Source organism: Argopecten irradians, chromosome 4 (genome assembly GCF_041381155.1).
Source record: "Argopecten irradians isolate NY chromosome 4, Ai_NY, whole genome shotgun sequence".
Classification (NCBI taxonomy): Eukaryota; Metazoa; Mollusca; class Bivalvia; order Pectinida; family Pectinidae; genus Argopecten; species Argopecten irradians.
This window is the reverse complement of record NC_091137.1, coordinates 33,827,860-33,846,648: the sequence shown is the minus strand read 5'-3', so window position 1 is coordinate 33,846,648 and position 18,789 is coordinate 33,827,860. Positions and strand designations below refer to the sequence as shown.

General features: G+C 35.5%; 1 protein-coding gene across 3 annotated transcripts; it reads left to right on the top strand.

The window, feature by feature from the left end:
• Nucleotides 1–8,050: 8,050 nt before the first annotated feature.
• On the top strand, nucleotides 8,051–18,523 carry LOC138321392 (perlucin-like protein). 3 transcript variants are annotated; one of them, XM_069265056.1, is made up of 7 exons: nucleotides 10,705–10,820; nucleotides 11,393–11,489; nucleotides 11,914–12,124; nucleotides 16,074–16,189; nucleotides 16,586–16,682; nucleotides 17,156–17,366; nucleotides 18,406–18,523. In XM_069265056.1, exons 2-7 carry the CDS (start codon nucleotides 11,463–11,465, stop codon nucleotides 18,440–18,442), a joined length of 699 nt encoding a protein of 232 aa, XP_069121157.1. In that variant the 5' UTR covers nucleotides 10,705–10,820; nucleotides 11,393–11,462; the 3' UTR covers nucleotides 18,443–18,523. The 3 variants fall into 3 exon arrangements, with proteins under 3 accessions (XP_069121159.1, XP_069121157.1, XP_069121158.1); XM_069265058.1 differs by lacking the exons at nucleotides 16,074–16,189; nucleotides 16,586–16,682; nucleotides 17,156–17,366; nucleotides 18,406–18,523 and adding exons at nucleotides 8,051–8,130; nucleotides 13,253–13,362; XM_069265057.1 differs by lacking the exons at nucleotides 10,705–10,820; nucleotides 11,393–11,489; nucleotides 11,914–12,124 and adding an exon at nucleotides 13,378–15,886.
• Nucleotides 18,524–18,789: the final 266 nt, after the last annotated feature.

Genomic DNA, 18,789 nt, shown 5'->3' with positions numbered 1-18,789 from the left:
CTATAACTTGTCCCGGGCGTTTATATGCTAACGCTGATAGGTAAATTTTTCAATACCGAGTTACCAAGGATGTAATGGCATGTTTGTTTGTCGGATTTTGTCGATTTGTTCTATATGTCCTTATTTGAGTTTCAGTCATGCGTGGTAAGGGAAAGCGACCCTCGAGGCTTTCAACCAGCCCCTATGCTAGGAACAGAAGTGGTTCCAGGGCGTCCAGTGCAGCCAGTCAGAGTGAGAGTGGCCCCAGTACTGCAAGGGTGACGGCTCCAGCAGTAGCCAGTGGGGGTAACGGGAACAGGGTCCTTTATCGGCGGATCAGCAGGAGGCGGTTGTCGAGCAGGTGTCAGCCAGGGTTGCCCACAGCTCGTTGAAGCGGTTCATCAGGCAATTGAGCCTGTGCACGTTACGCCCCAACCTGAAGGTAATAGAAACAATTTCGAATTCTTTACAATCTCCTGCATTAGATGTGAACCATTTTTAACCCAATGCTACATCAAGTGCAAAGTGTTTGTGAAGATTTGGGCGTTTCAGTTTCTTGCACTCTAAGACAAAAGATAATCAATAAGGAATTTGTTGACCTTGGGCAGCTTTTGTCAAAACCTGCCCCAATCGTTGAAGACAAACATTTTTCTGTTGTTAATGGGCAGTTAGTAATGAAAGAAAAACAAAAGAGTGTGAAAATCAATGACATAGATATGTGGACGGATGCTTTTACTATATTCATTTCTGTCTATTCATCTGCCCATCCTGAGGATACTTCTGGGTTGTTGAAGTATATGCATACAGTTAGGTTAGGGGCCAGGAGAACTGGGGGTCTGTCATGGAAATCGTATGATGAACAGTTTCGCCTTAAAAAGGCTCGTCACGATTCGTTGCCATGGAATCAGGTGGACCAGGAGTTGTGGCTCCTTTATATGTATGGTAATTCGGGAGTAGTTGTAGGTAATAAGTTTGGTCAAAAACAAACAGATGTCGTGAAATCTAATGCAATTATCAAAAAGTGCTACGATTTTAATAATGGTTCATGCAACAGGAACCCATGTTTTTTCCGTCACCTGTGTTTATTTTGTGGGGGTGGTCACAAGAGGTTAAATTGTGTCAAAGCGCAGCAGTCTGACTCGAGTGTTATTCTACTTTTAGGTCAGGTGGTGTTCAACAACTTTGGCAGTAACTCAGGCCTCAAATACCAGACACGCGGAAGCTTCCAATCTAAGAGTTCTCGGCCAAACGCCAATTAATAATGTTCTTTTAGAAAAATATCTTGAGTCACATCCTAATAGGGAGTTAGTTAACACGGTTGTCTCAGGGTTTCGTTCAGGTTTTTCTTTACATTACAAGGGGCCACGTGGCCATATGTCTTGCAAGAATCTTAAATCTGTTTTTGGTAACGAGGAGGCGGCTTTGCAAAAAATTAGGAAAGAAATTTCGGCTGGCAGGGTAGCAGGTCCTTTTGATTATCTCCCTTTACCATCTTTAAGGGTCTCCCCTATAGGTTTAGTTCCAAAGAAAGATGGGACTTGGCGACTTATTCACCATTTATCCTATCCTTTAGGAAAGGGCATTAACTTTTTTATCGATGAGAGCTTGTGCACAGTTCATTATACCAGTTTTGATAATATTATTGATATTGTTAATAAGCTAGGTCCTAAGACTTTGATGGGCAAGATGGACATTAAGTCAGCTTTCAGACTTTTACCTATTGACCCTTTGGATTTTGAGTTATTGGGGTTTAAATTAGGTGAGCAGTATTTTGTTGACAAATGTTTACCAATGGGTTGTGCTATATCTTGCTCTTTGTTTGAGAAGTTCTCCTCCATCATAGAATGGTTAGTCAGGGATAGAACTCAGGGTGTGCATGAAGCTGGGCTGGATCATTACTTAGATGATTTTTTCTTTGCTGGTAGGGAAAATACTTCAGTTTGTGCCAATCTTATGTACAACTTTGAACAATTGTGTAAAGAGTTAGGCGTGCCTATTGCAGAAGATAAGACTGTACTTCCAACACCAGTTTTAGTTTTCCTAGGTTTGGAAATAGATTCCATTCTAATGCAAATTCGCATTCCGCAAGAGAAGTTGAGTTCATTGAGAGAATTATTACTTGAGGTATATTCGAAGAGCAAAGTTACGCTTCGCAAACTTCAGTCATTAACAGGGGTTTTGAATTTTTGTGTTAGGGCAATCCCGTCGGCTCGTGCTTTTATTCGGCGTTTTTATGACGCAATGTCGGGTATTCGCAAGTGTCATCACTTTGTTAGGGTCTCCAGTGGTATGAAACAAGATATCCAAATGTGGTTACATTTTTTAGATCAGTTCAATGGTTATTGTAGTTTTCCAGAGAGGTTCTGGATCAACAACTGTGAGTTACAGCTTTTCACTGACAGTGCTGGTGGCGATTGTTCCAAAGGTGGGGGTGCCTTCTTTCAAGGGATGTGGGCATTTTTCTCCTGGCCCAGTGAATGGGCTAATTGTGAGGTTATTCGTGATATTACATTCCTGGAGCTTATTCCAATTGTCATGGCTTTGTTTATTTGGGGTTCTGATTTGAGGAATAAAAAAAATTTTGCTGCATACAGATAACGAGGCCTTGGTTGCTATTCTAAGTAAGAAGACGTCTAGATCTAGTAGGGTTATGGAGTTAATTAGGCCATTCGTGCTACGCTGTATGCTTCTCAACATTCAGTGTAAAGCGGTCCATATTGATGGTCTTGATAATGGTATTGCCGATGCTATCTCTCGACAGCAGTGGGTGCGTTTCCGTATGTTGGCCCCTCAAGCAGCGTTGGAACCATCAGTGATCCCAGAGGCTTTTGTTCAGTTAGTGTCCAGGCTGAAGTTAGCAGACTTTTGAATGCATCGGTTTCAGTGGCCACGAAGAGGGTCTATGATACAGGACTGGACCGTTTTGAAGACTTTCGAAGGTCTTGTAATGCTGGTAGTGACTGGCCGCCCACCCTGCGTAGTGTTGTAGAATTTGTAGCTTATTTGTCTACCCAAGAAATGGCGCCTTCAACAGTAAAATCCTATTTGTCTGGCATTAGTTTTAAGTGTAAGCTTAATGGTTTTGCTGATGTTACCCAGTTTTTTATCGTTAAGAAAATGATAAGTGGTTTGTCAAGACTAAATGATAGAGTTGATAGCCGTCTTCCTATCTCACCAGAGTTGTTAGTTAAGATAATACAGACATTACCGTTGGTTTGTAGTTCATCTTATGAGTCAGCATTATTTGCAGCTCTTTTTTCAGTGGCATACTACGGCTTTCTACGTGTTGGTGAGTTGGTGGTGGCCAATAAGTCTGATTTTGGTCATGCTTTGTTGGCTCATAATGTCTCAGTTTGTGATAGTCAGGATATGGTGCAAATAAAGCTCCCTCATTCTAAAACCGATCAAATGGGAAAGGGTGTTGTTATCTCTTTGACTAGTAATGAGTCGCTTACATGCCCAGTGTATTTAGTGAAACAATATCTGTCTTTACGTAAGCAGCTCCCTGGTGTGTTTTTCTGCCATGTAAATAGTTCCCCTGTTACTAGATTTCAATTTTCTTCTGTTTTACGAAAGTCTTTGAATGCTGTGGGGGTGGGGGTAAGGTCAGAACGTTACAAGTCTCATTCGTTTAGAGTAGGTGCGGCAACTTTTGCCGCCATGCAAGGTTTCTCTGAGGAGAAAATTAAAGAATTGGGTCGCTGGGAATCTAGGGCCTTTAAGAATTATATTCGAATTCCTACTAACGAGCTTCTTTAAGTATGGTTTTTGCACGCATGGCTTACCTTAAGCTTAAGTTGCAGATGCCAGTTCTACCATATGGATAGTTGGGTCTTCCATCATCAGGCGAGCATTTTGTCAGGCCAGGGCATCCAGAGAAACCTCCAACTTGGATATGGGACGTTTCAATTTTAGTATTGTATGACATGCAAAAGGGGGGGATTACGTTAGAGAGATTTAGTTGCTCATTTGAAACTTCTGTTACCAATTGTTGAGCCACCAGCCCTTTTAGTGATACATTGTTGGGGAAATGATGTAGCACAAGTTAATTCATGTGAGTTAAGGCATAGGATGATCAAGGTTATTGACGAAATACAGGATATGTTCCATAACACTAGACTGTGTGGTCAGCCATTTTAAATCGCATTAATTGGCGGGGTGAGCAAAGTCATTCTACCGTTAAACAGATTCCGGTGAGAATCAATAGCCAGATTGGATCTTACATTGTTAGGCGAGGTGGTTGTTATATTAGATATCCAGAAATAACTGATAAGAACCAAGCTATGTTTTCGGATGGTGTTCATTTGAGTCAGCTAGGCAGTAATCTGTTTTTGTATCGTTTGCAGCAAGCATTGCAGGCATTTTTAACTAGCGCAGAAAAGAGTTTCTCCCCCTTTTGGCGAATTAGGCCCTTGGGCTTGGTTGCTTTAGTTTTAAGCAAATACAATGGTTAATTGTTTGGTTAAGTTAAGTTTGTGCTTGCAGTCAGGACAAAAAAAAAAAAAAAAAAAAAAAAAAAAAAAAAATGAATATTTGTTAACAAAATTTATTGATTGATTTTGTTTGTGCTATGCTGCATTTTTGTGTATTTTGGAGGAAGAGTTTGATATTGCTGGTTTTATTTGTGGTCGCCCTAATTTTCTTATTTTCAACCCCCACGTAAGAAGAGAAAAAAAATCAAACGTATTGTCTCATTTAAAAAGGATTTGTAAAGACTCTGAAAACACTTTATATAATTTTGTTTTTACCATTATGCAGTTATCAATTGGCTCATTTTGACATCTGCTCTTCCTCATATTTGTTATTTTGGCACTTATTTGTATGGTGCATCTTGTTATTTTAACCAATTGTTTGTTGAGCCACCAGCCCTATTAGTGATACATTGTGGGGGGAATGATGTAGCACAAGTTAATTCATGTGAGTTAAGGCATAGGATGATCAAGGTTATTGACGAAATACAGGATATGTTCCCTAACACTAGACTGGTGTGGTCAGCCATTTTACCTCGCGTTAATTGGCGGGGTGAGCAAAGTCACTCTACCGTTAAACTGATTCCGGTGAGAATCAATAGCCAGATTGGATCTTACATTGTTAGGCGAGGTGGTTGTTATATTAGATATCCAGAAATAACTGATAAGAACCAAGCTATGTTTTCGGATGGTGTTCATTTGAGTCAGCTAGGCAGTAATCTGTTTTTTGTATCGTTTGCAGCAAGCATTGCAGGCATTTTTAACTAGCGCAGAAAGAGTTTCTCCCCCTTTTGGCGGAATTAGGCCCTTGGGCTTGGTTGCTTTAGTTTTAAGCAAATACAATGGTTAATTGTTTGGTTAAGTTAAGTTTGTGCTTGCAGTCAGGACAAAAAAAAAAAAAAAAAAAAAAAAAAAAATGAATATTTGTTAACAAAATTTATTGATTGATTTTGTTTGTGCTATGCTGCATTTTTGTGTATTTTGGAGGAAGAGTTTGATATTGCTGGTTTTATTTGTGGTCGCCCTAATACGCCCAAATTTTGGTTGGGTCGGTGTCCTCTTTTATGCGATTTGCATAACTTTTGTGCGTACATTTGTTTGGTTACGCTTCCAGCAGAGCAATTGGCTCATTTTGACATCTGCTCTTCCTCATATTTGTTATTTTGGCACTTATTTGTATGGTGCATCTTGTTATTTTAACATTTCTTATTGAACCAATTTTTGATATGGCTTTGCCCTTGCAGCAAATTTATTTATATTTTGACCATTTTACTTGGAATTGTCCTGACTGTAACGCATTTCTGTTGGCGGTGACAACATCTAATGTTGTCATTTGGCGGTGTTTCACTTGGAGCAACAGAAAATGCCGATATATAATTTCTAAGTCTATCATATACATCAGCTTCTATTTAATGGAATTTTCTGTTCCCAGTTTCCATTTTAATATTAGCTGTTTTTAATTCTCATGTTGAAGCCTTGGCCAACTTCTGCCATTTTTTAGTAGGTTAAAAGTATTCAGATATAGTTTAATATACCATTTAAGGCTAAGTATTCAAATGTAGGTTTTGTTATTGATTGAATATTGATTGAATATTTTCAATTAAAATTTAGTCGTGGTAAATATCAATTTTGTGTTTGTCTTCTATTTGATAATAAGAACTAATGGTATCTCAATTAGTTCAATTTATCGGATGAAGACATTAGAGTTATGCCCCCTGTCCTTCTATAACTGTGAACTCTCCAATTGGGAGGTAGATAAATCCTTTTTAATCCATTTTACGTACAGGGAAGGCGCACAATATTTGATCCCATAGATTGTTTGGAGAAAAACCCACCCTTCCCACCCGTTTATCTAGTGCTAGAGTGCTGATTGTTATCTTGCATTTCTGCTGTCGGTTTTTTAATTTGTATTTTTCAGCTCATCACTTCCTGTGTTAAGATTCGTCGTCGAGGCTTCAGCATGACCCAAAGTGCAGTGATAATTATTCCAGGGCATCAGCGATTGGTTTGTCACAGATTGCGGTAGCAATGATTATCTGAACTTTGTCGTGGAATTAATTGTTCCGTGTAAGGCGGTGTTTCACTTGGAGCAACAGAAAATGCCGATATATAATTTCTAAGTCTATCATATACATCAGCTTCTATTTAATGGAATTTCCTGTTCCCAGTTTCCATTTTAATATTAGCTGTTTTTAATTCTCATGTTGAAGCCTTGGCCAACTTCTGCCATTTTTTAGTAGGTTAAAAGTATTCAGATATAGTTTAATATACCATTTAAGGCTAAGTATTCAAATGTAGGTTTTGTTATTGATTGAATATTGATTGAATATTTTCAATTAAAATTTAGTCGTGGTAAATATCAATTTTGTGTTTGTCTTCTATTTGATAAATGTTATTGTTCCTGTTATTTAACCATGGTTTGTGGGTTTGAAGGAACCAACCATTAGGATAGCATATTTCAAGGCTTAATGTTTAATATGATTTTGTGGCCCCTTAGCTAGAAGTCGCATTTCCTTTATACTTTCCATATCAACTTGCTGTTTAACATTATGCTAAACAATCACAAGCACAACACCAAGACATACTAGACATGAGAGTTCTTTTACCCAAGACACAAATAAGCCCACTAAAAGTGTACATATACCTGATTTCACATTCTCAAATAGACCCTCAATCATAAATAAAAAAAGAAACAGCACCAAACATTGACAAAGCCCATATCGATGAATTAAAATATATACTACATACAACATTGGAAAAGAGCATACTACAGAAACACTTGACATGCAAACATAAAATTCCTTGGGTAACAGATTAGCTACGCAAACTCATCAACAATTCCAAAAGACTTCATGCTAAATACAGCTCAATCTACCAATTAACACAATCCTATAAGACACTAAAAACAATCCACAAAGGATACAATTCTAGCACATTTTAGCCACATAATGAGAATACGGATATTACAGTCCTACGTAAAGATGGCCATCTCATAATAGACACTTCTGCAAAAACAGACATCATCATCATGGACTTTGACATGGCCTTACTAAAAGCATGTTACAGCTTACAGACTGCAGGACTAGACAACCACATCAATTTACACATAGCTGCCACCAAGAACATATTCAAACATTCATTTTCCCTTCACATATTGAAGCAATAGAACAATCCTTCCGGTAGCAACAGCACAAGACACTACACCTCGAGTCACATATCCTAAAAGTAGGCCTGGAAGACCTAAACCTCACTCCCTGAACTCCATATCATATTTTATCTTAAAATTAAAAAGCTAACAAAAACAATAACCTTCACCTACATTTTACTTTAACTTCTGTACATCCTAGGCACGCACTGCCAATCCGCCCCACAAAATAATCCTCAATATTGATGACTTTGTGATACCATACGAAGAAACAAACAGCATGAAATATATCCATATTAAGATAAAAGTTACCTGAGTTGAAGAATTTTGATAATCCAGTTAGAATTGATGAGTTATTGACATTTTTTTTTACAAATTGTGGACACAGTTTTTAAACAGAAGAGCGATCCATTGCAGAGAAGTCAAAGGTCAATCATATACATATATATGTTTCAAGTCGGTCGATAAACGTATTTCCTTCGACGTTGTCGAAAATGGCGCTTCTGTCTCTTCTTTTCGGAATATTAACTCTAACAGGTATATCATCATCTTATAATAATTCATCTTGATTTCTTTGATTTTGATAGATGCCGTGTACCAGTGGTGAAATATTTAGTTCTCCAGCTGTATTGTAAATTGTTTGTTTGATAGTGTTTTGTTCGAATAATAATATGGATGAGAATGTACTAGTGTACAACCATGTGAGAGCCTAATTTCACAAACATTCTTTAACATTAGAGGTACTAAATCATTACACTTACATAGATTTCTTCGGGTTTTTGACTTCCTACAAACGTTCCTATACCTGAAATTAGACAGTTTTCAAAACTACAACATTTTCTTCGAAATATTATAACCAAGCATATATAAGGAATGTCCATTAGACGAATAGAAATTATATCTAAGGATATATGGAGAATGTCAAATATTGATATAATGATAAAAGATATACATGTACCTAATTAATCCGTTAAACCTGCCTATATTATTAGTTTTTCTCCATTTTTTTCTAATACATTTTGTATAGAGTCTTTATTTTAGGCATTTTTTAAAGAACCTAATAATATAGGCAGGTTTAGCGGACTAGTACTAGTAGTAATATTACTAGTAGTAATATCATGACAAATGAAATTAAAATAATGGTAGAAGCAAGTATAAAACCATAGAATGTTATTAAAACTCTTCTTTATAGCTGCAAAATCTGTACAATATATGATTATTTACACTTAGGAACTCTTCGCAAAACTTCTGCATACGTTTCAACGTTTATCAACACAGTAATCAGGAACATGTAGCCGATAAATTGGTCGATTTTTCAGTCGATAGCAGATATGTCCATTAGACAGAAGAGATTTCCTGCGATCGAATGTTTTTAATCTTCCCGCATTGCGCATGCGCAAAGTATGTACAAAAAATTGCGATAACGAAGCAGACTATACACGTACAGCAAAACTTATGCTAGGACTGCTCTAAAAATGTCGCATGAAAACTTTTGAAAACACACATGTGATCACATTCATGGAGAGAAAACTAAATAGTTATATATGGTATTTTTATTTTAATTCATACTTATTTATTCATTTATTTCAGCAGAATTGTTCATTACTCATATCCATAAATTTCTTTACCGTGAAAATCAAAAGATGAAATGACAATCAGTATTACTAGTATACCTATAATATGCATTACAACCCCTAACACGTATTACATTAAAACTGATATTAGAAACATTACAGTTACCAAAGTAAACTTTATCATTGATGTTGATGAGTATAATGAGGTATATTTGGTCAGTGTTTGTGCAGTTTGATCTTAGGTTTTATGTGTAAACATACTTTGATGGATCCTCATAATGTATTATATACGTTTCATTTACAATCTTTGTTTCAACTGATTTTTTTCATTCGTGTTGGATTACATTATATTACAAAAAGACAAAGGATACTTATCGTCATGCTATGTTTATTTTTTTTCATAAAATTAATTAACATTTGATCTAGATTCTTTTTCACTCATATATGTGTATTTAGAATAATTTTCTTTTCTAACTAAACATTTTCTTATTTTCAACCCCCACGTAAGAAGAGAAAAAAAATCAAACGTATTGTCTCATTTGAAAAGGATTTGTAAAGACTCTGAAAACACTTTATACTATTGTTTTTACCATAATATGCGGTGTTATACATCTCTCATGATATCAAATAAACAATGCAGCTTTTGATTAACAATTTATTTCTACCGCACGCTGTAATAACGCATTCTGATTGGCTGAACAGTGAACTTTCAATGAACCGTATTTATTTCGCAGTGCCACGTCATCACTCGATGGAATAAACTCCATATCCAACAAGCACTCGATGTGTAACCTCTATATAATAAATGTATTGACCATCATAAAAAATGTCCAATATTTTGTACTAAGAAAATATGATATTTTATATATATATATTCTAGAAACATTCTAAATATTTGAAAAAAACCTTTAAATCCTACCATTTGTTATTGTTTGGGTCATTAGGAGTTAGAAATGAAACAATTTCATCTGATAACAACAATCTGTATAAACTCCTTCTTCGGGGAATTTTAAATCCATGGTATTTTTGATATTGCACTGGTTACAATTAGTTGAGCACTAAGTTAGCAACAAAGTCACGATACATGAGAGTCAACTTCTTTTCATCCCGTGGTAAAAATATGTATATAAAAAAACCGTGTCGGACAGTTTGAAGCTTTTCTCTATGAATGTATAGCACAGAGCATTCACTGTGAACCAAATGACGCGCTTAATATACTTGTATATTCTAGCTCATAAGTTAAGTAAAATCAGGCAGCTGCATTTGCCCTCTTCTAAATGTAGATAAATGGCTTAGCGGAGCGTCGGGTAACCTGTGTCAGCCAACATTGATAGGGTCAAGCTAGAAGAAAGTATTAAAATAGCAAGTTGTGTCACAAACCCTTTAATGGAACAAATCTTCGGTTAAGGAGACTTCTCTAAAAATATAATGCTTCCTATGGAAAATTTCTAAGTAAAGGAATTCCTTAAACTAAAGGAATGTTAGTGAAAGTGGACCTTGGTTGTTTTCTTAAAATCTTTTCCGTATTCCTGTTTAGGTGGTTTACTGGCGAAAACATCCAGGACCAGCCAATGTAGGAACGGCTGGATAAGCTATGAGGGCGCGTGTTACTTATTTATCTACAGCGAAAAGGACACGTGGTTAGAGGCAAGCGTAAGTATTCCACATATTTTGGCACACAGACTTTTTCTTTTAAACTGAGAAAGAATTTCAAACATTTAAAGCAGGAGCAACGATGTATAACAGAAATTCAAGTATGTGTGTTAATTAAAAAAACGGTAAATACTATCCTAGTGAAAATACTTTCCTATTTCTTAAAAATGCTTTTATAGTTTACCTCTGGCATTCATGTTGTTTTCCGTCATCCTATTTTTTTCAATTTTGCTTCGTTAATAGATTGCTAATTACATCTTCATTGACAGTACGTTTAAAGTTTCTGAAGTCCAAACGGTAGTTTGTTGCTACTGGAGTAGGTCAAAATGAACTTGTCGCCGTAATCCAAGATAATGTTTTGACTTCAAATAGAGAAAATGATTAAATCAGTATTAGTGTTGCTTGTTGGTTTCTATGACTTTATACAACGCAAACTCAATCTGTCAGAAAATAAAAAAGTAGAATTTCAAAGTTATGTTAATAGTTTAAAGAGGATCAGTTTTGTGTTACAAAGATTATTTTCAATAGATCTACTGCATATTGATTACTAAATTATTTGGTATATTTTTCAGTCTCGTTGTAATATACTCCATGGCTATTTGGCGGACATCTTAGATAGGAATGAAAATGAATTTCTAAAAAATGAATTACGGCGCACACATGCATCAGGTTTGTATATCATATGAGGTTTCTTCTCAGCATTGATGAAAATAATTTGGTAATAGTATTAAAGAATGTTATTCAATACATCTACTAAAATTGCCCTATCAGTATCTATAATACTGTATGCATTCAACAGTCGATAATTTTATTTTACCATTTTCGCCAATAAAACAAAGGGTCGTGACTACAATTGAAATTACAATGGTATGGACAAATCTAAACAAATCTGAAAAGAGTCGCAAATTTCCTTTACCGAAATGTGATATTGACGATATGGAGTCACCTGCTCAGCGAGATTGTTTCCAATGGTACAATTGCTTGAATGATATTTTGTTTGATAATAATTGCAAGAAACGTAGGGATATATTATCATCTTCAACAACAGGAATCTATTAACTGTGAAATAAAATCATATTGTTTCTTTTTATAGGATGCTTCTACATCGGTGCTACTGACGTTGAATTCGAGGGGCATTGGCTTTGGCAAAACTCAGACACACCAGCTCATTTCTTCGACTGGGGATATTCAGAACCACAGAATGCAGGTGGTGGAGAAGACTGCGTTTGTATGGATTCCAGAAAAAATTTCCAATGGATTGATGTGCCCTGTCATTCACACCGACATGTGTTATGCAAAACGAGGTACAAAATTCCTGATTTAAAAATCTGAAATCTTTCCTTAGTCAACAGATAATGTAAAATATTCCGGGTTCATGAACAAAATTGTAAATTAAATTATATATAAGTTTTATTTTGGAGATAATTTATGGGAACGTAACGTAAGAAAGACCATATCAATCATGCAATCAACTCTATTTCTATATAATATGATTCAACAGGCACATCTAATTAACACCTACTACGCATTGGTTGTCATATTTTTGACATGCATTTGTGTGTATCATTCATTGGGTATTCCCGCATATCTAGTGGTGCGCGTTAGCGCAGCATACTAGATATGCCAGAATACTTACATTTAAAGAAGTCATTATCGTTTAAAAAAGAAAAATGGGAAAAGGAATAAAAGTTATACGTCTGCGTAGAGATAAATATCAGTCGACAGATTGGCTTCCAGTGTGTTGTCGTGAACAACCGACTAAACAATAGCAGAAGATGGAATAGTCCTATCGATAAACCAGATATACAAATATAAATCTAATACTTCAATCCATTTCAAATATTTTAATTAGTATAGGGAAGAAGCAATTTTCTTTCATACCTACGGGTGTAATACTGGCTGGTCTAGGGAAATACACTCATAGCCGCCTGAGGCTGTATAGCATGGCTTCCCATGCAATAAAGCCTCGTGACGTCACGGCATCAAGATAATTTCTATTTCCTCGGTAAAATTTTAACATTTTTTGCACAAACTTGACTTGTTTTACATGTACTATAAAAGATGCAAACAACAGAATTTTCGTTGAAAATATCACGAATTTTTTCATTTATGAAAAATTGACTTTCAGCCGTGGATTTCTTCGAATTCATTTCAAAATGGCGGGATATTATAGTTGTAAATTTGCAATAAAACGTTGAGTATGAAAGAAAAATACTCTTTCATAAGTCGATATGAAGGATAGGGATATTTTATCCTCGGGATCACAAAATATTGCAAAACCCTCGGCAAACCTCGGTTTTACTACATTTTGTGACCCTCGAGTAGAATATCCCTATCCTTCATATCCACACATGAAAGATTCTTATAATCTTTTCCTCAAACACGCATTCTCCACAACAAGGCGCTTAATCCATATCTTTTTGTTCTTCTAGGATAGAGGATGGCGGGTTTTCCTCAGTGGTTGGGTGAAAAGTGAAATTTCAAACGGAACTGCAATTTTTTCAATAAATCAAATATTTAAACTGCAAAAATAAAGATGCAAAAATAAAGATGTAATTTCGATATGAATTATGCTTTTTACATTAATTAGTATATGTATTTAATATTTGCTTCACATTATTCAAGATTGTCATATAATCTTTATTTAAGTCAAAAGTAGATTCTTCACTTCCAAACTTGCCATTATGCACATATGCACAATTTGATCCTCAAGCATTGCCAAGGAGGTCAAGAAGAGTTGCATTTGGTTTTTCATGAATTAAGATAGAATGCTGGTAACACTCTAAGGCAATTCATATTGTAGATATAACGTACAGTAAAGACGTGAATGCTTTCACATTACACAATACGAACTTCATATTGGTATCCATCTATACACTTGCAGCATGCATTGTTGTAGTGGTTAAGGATAAGGAAGTTTGGTAATATTATGTCATTTTGATACAATACATTGTCCGGGCGATCCATTTTCTTATATAAGACGTCCATTCTACATATCTTCGCGTGGTTGCTCAAGCGTTATTAAACAACTCATGTGTAAATGAGCGGAAGGCCATGGGGAATTAAATACCATGCTTGAGTGAGTGGTAGTGAATGTTACGTTAAAATTTGTAACCTGTCACCACAGTGGCTATCAAGGCCTGTCGGTACAGCATATGTCAGAGGTGCGAGAGGTGTGTAAGGTTTGCGCACCTCAACTGAAGTTTGATATTACTATCCTCAGAAAAAACCACAAGTGAACCTAATCTGTAAGGCGCAAACATCTGATAAAATAAGGGCATCAGTTATACTACTTGTGTACAATTGTACATAAACAATATTGGTTTATTACTATATCAACTACAAACATGAGGAAAAGTTAGTATGTATTAATAGGCTATCAATTCGATAGCATAACTTGCCTTTTGTGTTATACCAGCTACATAACTTATGTACACTAACTATATTAAAAGTTAGTTTTTTAGAGACTTTGTCACAATATTAACTGGCATAATTCTTACTCAAAATCTGAACTTTACTATATGTGCTTAAAACGAGTTCATGCAGAACATAATACAGTCCTAGTTAGAGTCTCTAGCAGATCTTTTTACATCAACATGCAGCCATCATTCATGCGCTTGAACCATGATGAGATAAAGCTCTACCAAGTTTGTTCAAATGATTGACCTTGACCTTCATAAGAGGTCACAAGGGCAAAATAGGCTAAAACCTTTAACCGACTTCTTGGTAATAACTAATATGCCTATTGGCCATGTAGCATGGTGGGATGAAGGCTACTACGTTTGTTCAAAGGGATGATCTTGACTTTCATTCAAGTCACACGGGAGCCAACTCAGGCTGAAATGTTTAAATAACTGATTGCCAATATAACTAAGAGGTCTAGAGACTTGATATTTGGCCTATAGCATAATAGGATGAAGGACTACACATTTTTGCAAATGAATGATCCTCGCCTTCATTCAAGTATTGAGCCTGTCACATGGTAGAATAAAGGGTACCATTTTTTTTCAAATATAGACCTTGACCTTCATTTAGTGTCAAAGGGGCCAAATCGGCTGAATTGTTAAAACAACTTATTGTCAATAACTAAGAGGTCTAAACACTTTATATTGAGTCTGTAGAATTGTAAGATGTGGGGCTACCAAGTTTGTTCTAATGAATGACCTTCATTTAATGTAAAAATTGCTAAATATTATCGCTAAGTTACAAGTTCACAACATTGTAATAATGATGGTTCATGTTTGTATTTCATATATAATATAGATATACATTATTTCATATTATATTATTGTTTCGACATCTCATTAATTCACCATATTTTATCAATCATGAATGATAATAGTCTCTATCTTTTTTAATTTATGATCCATAAAACACACTTTGCATTATTCACACTCAATGTAGCCCGTCAAGGTATTGTGGTCTTTTTTTTGTAAGGACAGTAACTTGTTTTGTCAATCTATTGCAGACAATACTTACATTCAGTCTGTCGAGTATAGTTAACTTACAACTAATTTTACTTACTCAACTAGACAAAATACATTATACATATATATAAGTATACACATCTTCAAGGATACTGAGTGTATCATTCTGAATTTACTATTACTCTATATCTATATATTAGCTACAATACTATTATATTACTAACAAACACCCACCCCTAGTTTCCAGCTTTTCACATTTCAAAAGCAAAAAACCCAGCACAACCGCATATGGCGAAAATTAATACGAAGAAGTATAAAATAACCAATGAGTTTATTGTGGAATTTAGAAATGATGGCGTGACGCCAAAGAAACTTAGGTCCTCAAATGTACAGACCACAGTACAATATTTCCTAAATGTGCCTGAATGTCGGCACCGCAATGAATTCTGGGAGAAATTGACATTTATTTAAAAATTGCAGCCACAGCCTTAAAACAAAATAGAGATCCTTATCAGAGGAGTGAAAGGTCATTGATATGTATATATTTAACTTGGACGATAAACGTATTTCCTTCTGTGTTGTCGAAAATGGCGCTTCTGTTTCTTGTTTTCGGAATATTTACTCTAACAGTGATCGAAGGTATATCGATTAATAATTTCATAATTTATCTTGTTTTTATTTTACCATTTAAATAAATGTTATGTATCTCTGGTGAAATACAGGTATTTATTCCGTTGGATTTACTATACTTATTATATACATACTCCTGTTATGGATGAGAATATACACTTTTTCTGATTTGCTTCTTGTGTCCTCTCCTACTGAGGTGGTTTACTGTCGAAGACGTCCAGAGCCAGCCATTGTAGGAGCGGCTGGACAAACTATGAGGGTGCGTGTTACTTGTTTGTCACCGGCGAGAATGATACCTGGATAGAGGCAACAGTGCGTATTCCACATGTTTGTCACCCGCACTTTTAAACTCCGTCGCTTCATTTTTTCTTTATTAACATATTGTTATATGCTCTTGATTTTTATTAACATTATGTTTATAGTTTTTGTAATCAAAACAGTTATCAAAGTAACTTCGTCTGTTTCCAAAGAAGTTTTGGCGTATTCCACGATGTCAAAATGCACTTGTCACTAACAATGACCTCAGATAAAGAAAATGGAACAGTATTGCTTGACCTTATATATGACTTTATATAAAGCAACATTAATCTGTCAGATAATGTAACAGAAGCATTTCAAAGTTGTATGAATAGTTTAAAGAGAACCATTTCTATTTGTAAAGGGTAAAGGTTATGTTCAATAGATCCAGTATAATCTGTAATATTACAGACCCATTGTAATGTACTCCACGGCTATTTGGCGGACATCTTAGATGTGAAGGAAAATGAATTCATAACAAATGAATTACGGCGCACACATGCACCTGGTTTGTAGATTAATTTCTATAAAGCTTTTATTGAGCACTCTAGTGAACAAGTATGAAGATTATTTTGTAATATTGATAAGAATGTTGCATTCTACAACAACAAAAATTGCTTATATATTCACATATTCCAACCATAACACAATACGTTAAATTGGCGATCAATCTTTGAGGGAAATTATTAATGACGAATTAATGAAAATATGATGATGGTACAAAGTATGTATTTATATATCATTTATGTATGTATTGAACAAATATTTAAAAAAAATGAATAAGAAAAAAATGCACCACTATCAGTATCCAGGATACTGCATAGTTACATCTTTTAGCGGTAATATTATTTTACCGTGTTCACCAATGAAATCTTGCTTGACTCCAATGTTACCATCCGCTGCAATTATACACATAGAAATTCATTATATTCAGTAACAGGAATGTATGAACTGTGGAGTATATTATGTTTCTTACTATAGGCTGTTACTATATCAGTGCAACTGACGTTGAAGTCGAGGGCCAGTGGGTATGGCCAAACTCGGACAGCCCAGTTGAGTACTTAGACTGGGCACCCTCAGAACCACAGAATGCTGGAGGCGGAGAAAACTGCATATGTCTGGCTTCCGGAGTAAATTATCAATGGATTGATGTGCCCTGCCATTCACTACGACATTTTATGTGCAAAATGAGGTATTCATTTCGCTATTTGCAAGATAACTGAGTAGTGAATTTAAACATATTTTTGAACAAATAGTCAAAGAAAATCATTAAAATTTTATATTGGGGAGCATTTATGAAAAGGTAATTGCAAATATGCAAATATATTCAATCAAATCAACCCGAATCTTGAAAATTAAGATGGCGCCCCATATAATGACTGATACCAATGTCCGCCATACCCCGTCCTATTCCATCGTCACATGAACATTTCGTTGCGTGGCCTGTCTCAATTTTTTTATGTAAGCATGGAACTTTTCATTCCAGACATTCTATCATATGTTTGCAGTTTTAGATATATGAGTTTAGTAGGCAAATATGCATGGTCAGACCGAGATTCGGAACCTGGACCCTCTGTACACTAGCAAGAGTCTTCAAACAATTGAGCATATTGTTCGCCGGCGACCGGCCTGATCCTGAACCGTTACACTCTTCCTCCCTTTTTTAGTCTTCGCCTCGATGGCTAAGTACATGATCCAGGTTTGGGTATCCAACTTATGCTTAAATCAGTTTTTGGTCACATGCACCAAATGCAGAAGATCGAAAAAATGTACGACCAGACCGGGTTTCGAACCAAGGACCGTCCGAACATTAGCTGGGGTGCTCTACCAATTGAGTTACCAGAGGCCGGTAATCGACCCATCCAAGATTAGTTGGTCGAAGTATAACACATCCGCGATGACCTCGCATATTATACAAATATTTTTCAGGTTGATACGTTGATTTATCAATTAAAGGAATTCATATCATCCGAGACCGAAAACATTCAACAGTTAATTTTATGATTTTATATCAATGTAAATTACAAACATGATGACCGGCCTTCCAGAACGGGAAAAAATGTTCTTACAGTGGACAATAAATATATATAACCAATATATAACCAACAAACGGATGTCATGAGCCTTTATATAATTCTTTAAATAAGAATTTATTAGCGTAGACCTCCGTCAAAGAAACAATTCATTTTTCAACAAACAACGCGCTAAACTCAATATCATTTTTGTTCTAGGCTAGAGGAAGGCGGCTTTCCCGAAGTGATTGGATAAAAAAAGTGAAATTTCCAACGAGACTGCAATTTTATCGATAAATCGAATATTTAAATTGCAAAAATAAAGATGCAATTTCGATATGACTCTTGAAAGTTATTTTTTATATAAATACTAATATATAATATGTAATATTTTTTCTTTACATTCTTAAAGATTGTCATACGATCTTTACATGAGTCATAAATATGTGTTTTATAGAAGAGTATGTAGAATAACCAATTAGTTTATTGTGGGATTTACAAATAATGGCGTGACGCCACAGAAACTTTACATCCTGGTCCTCAAAGATATCAACTATAGTGCAACATCTCCTACAGTTCATTGAGGCCCCCTGTGTGGAGACC

Coding starts and splice junctions, on each gene's coding strand:
- LOC138321392 (XM_069265056.1), top strand. CDS start 11,463: ATGAATTACGGCGCACACATGCATCAG. Junction 11,490..11,913: donor ACGGCGCACACATGCATCAG/GTTTGTATATCA, acceptor TTCTTTTTATAG/GATGCTTCTACATCGGTGCT. Junction 16,683..17,155: donor ACGGCGCACACATGCACCTG/GTTTGTAGATTA, acceptor TTCTTACTATAG/GCTGTTACTATATCAGTGCA.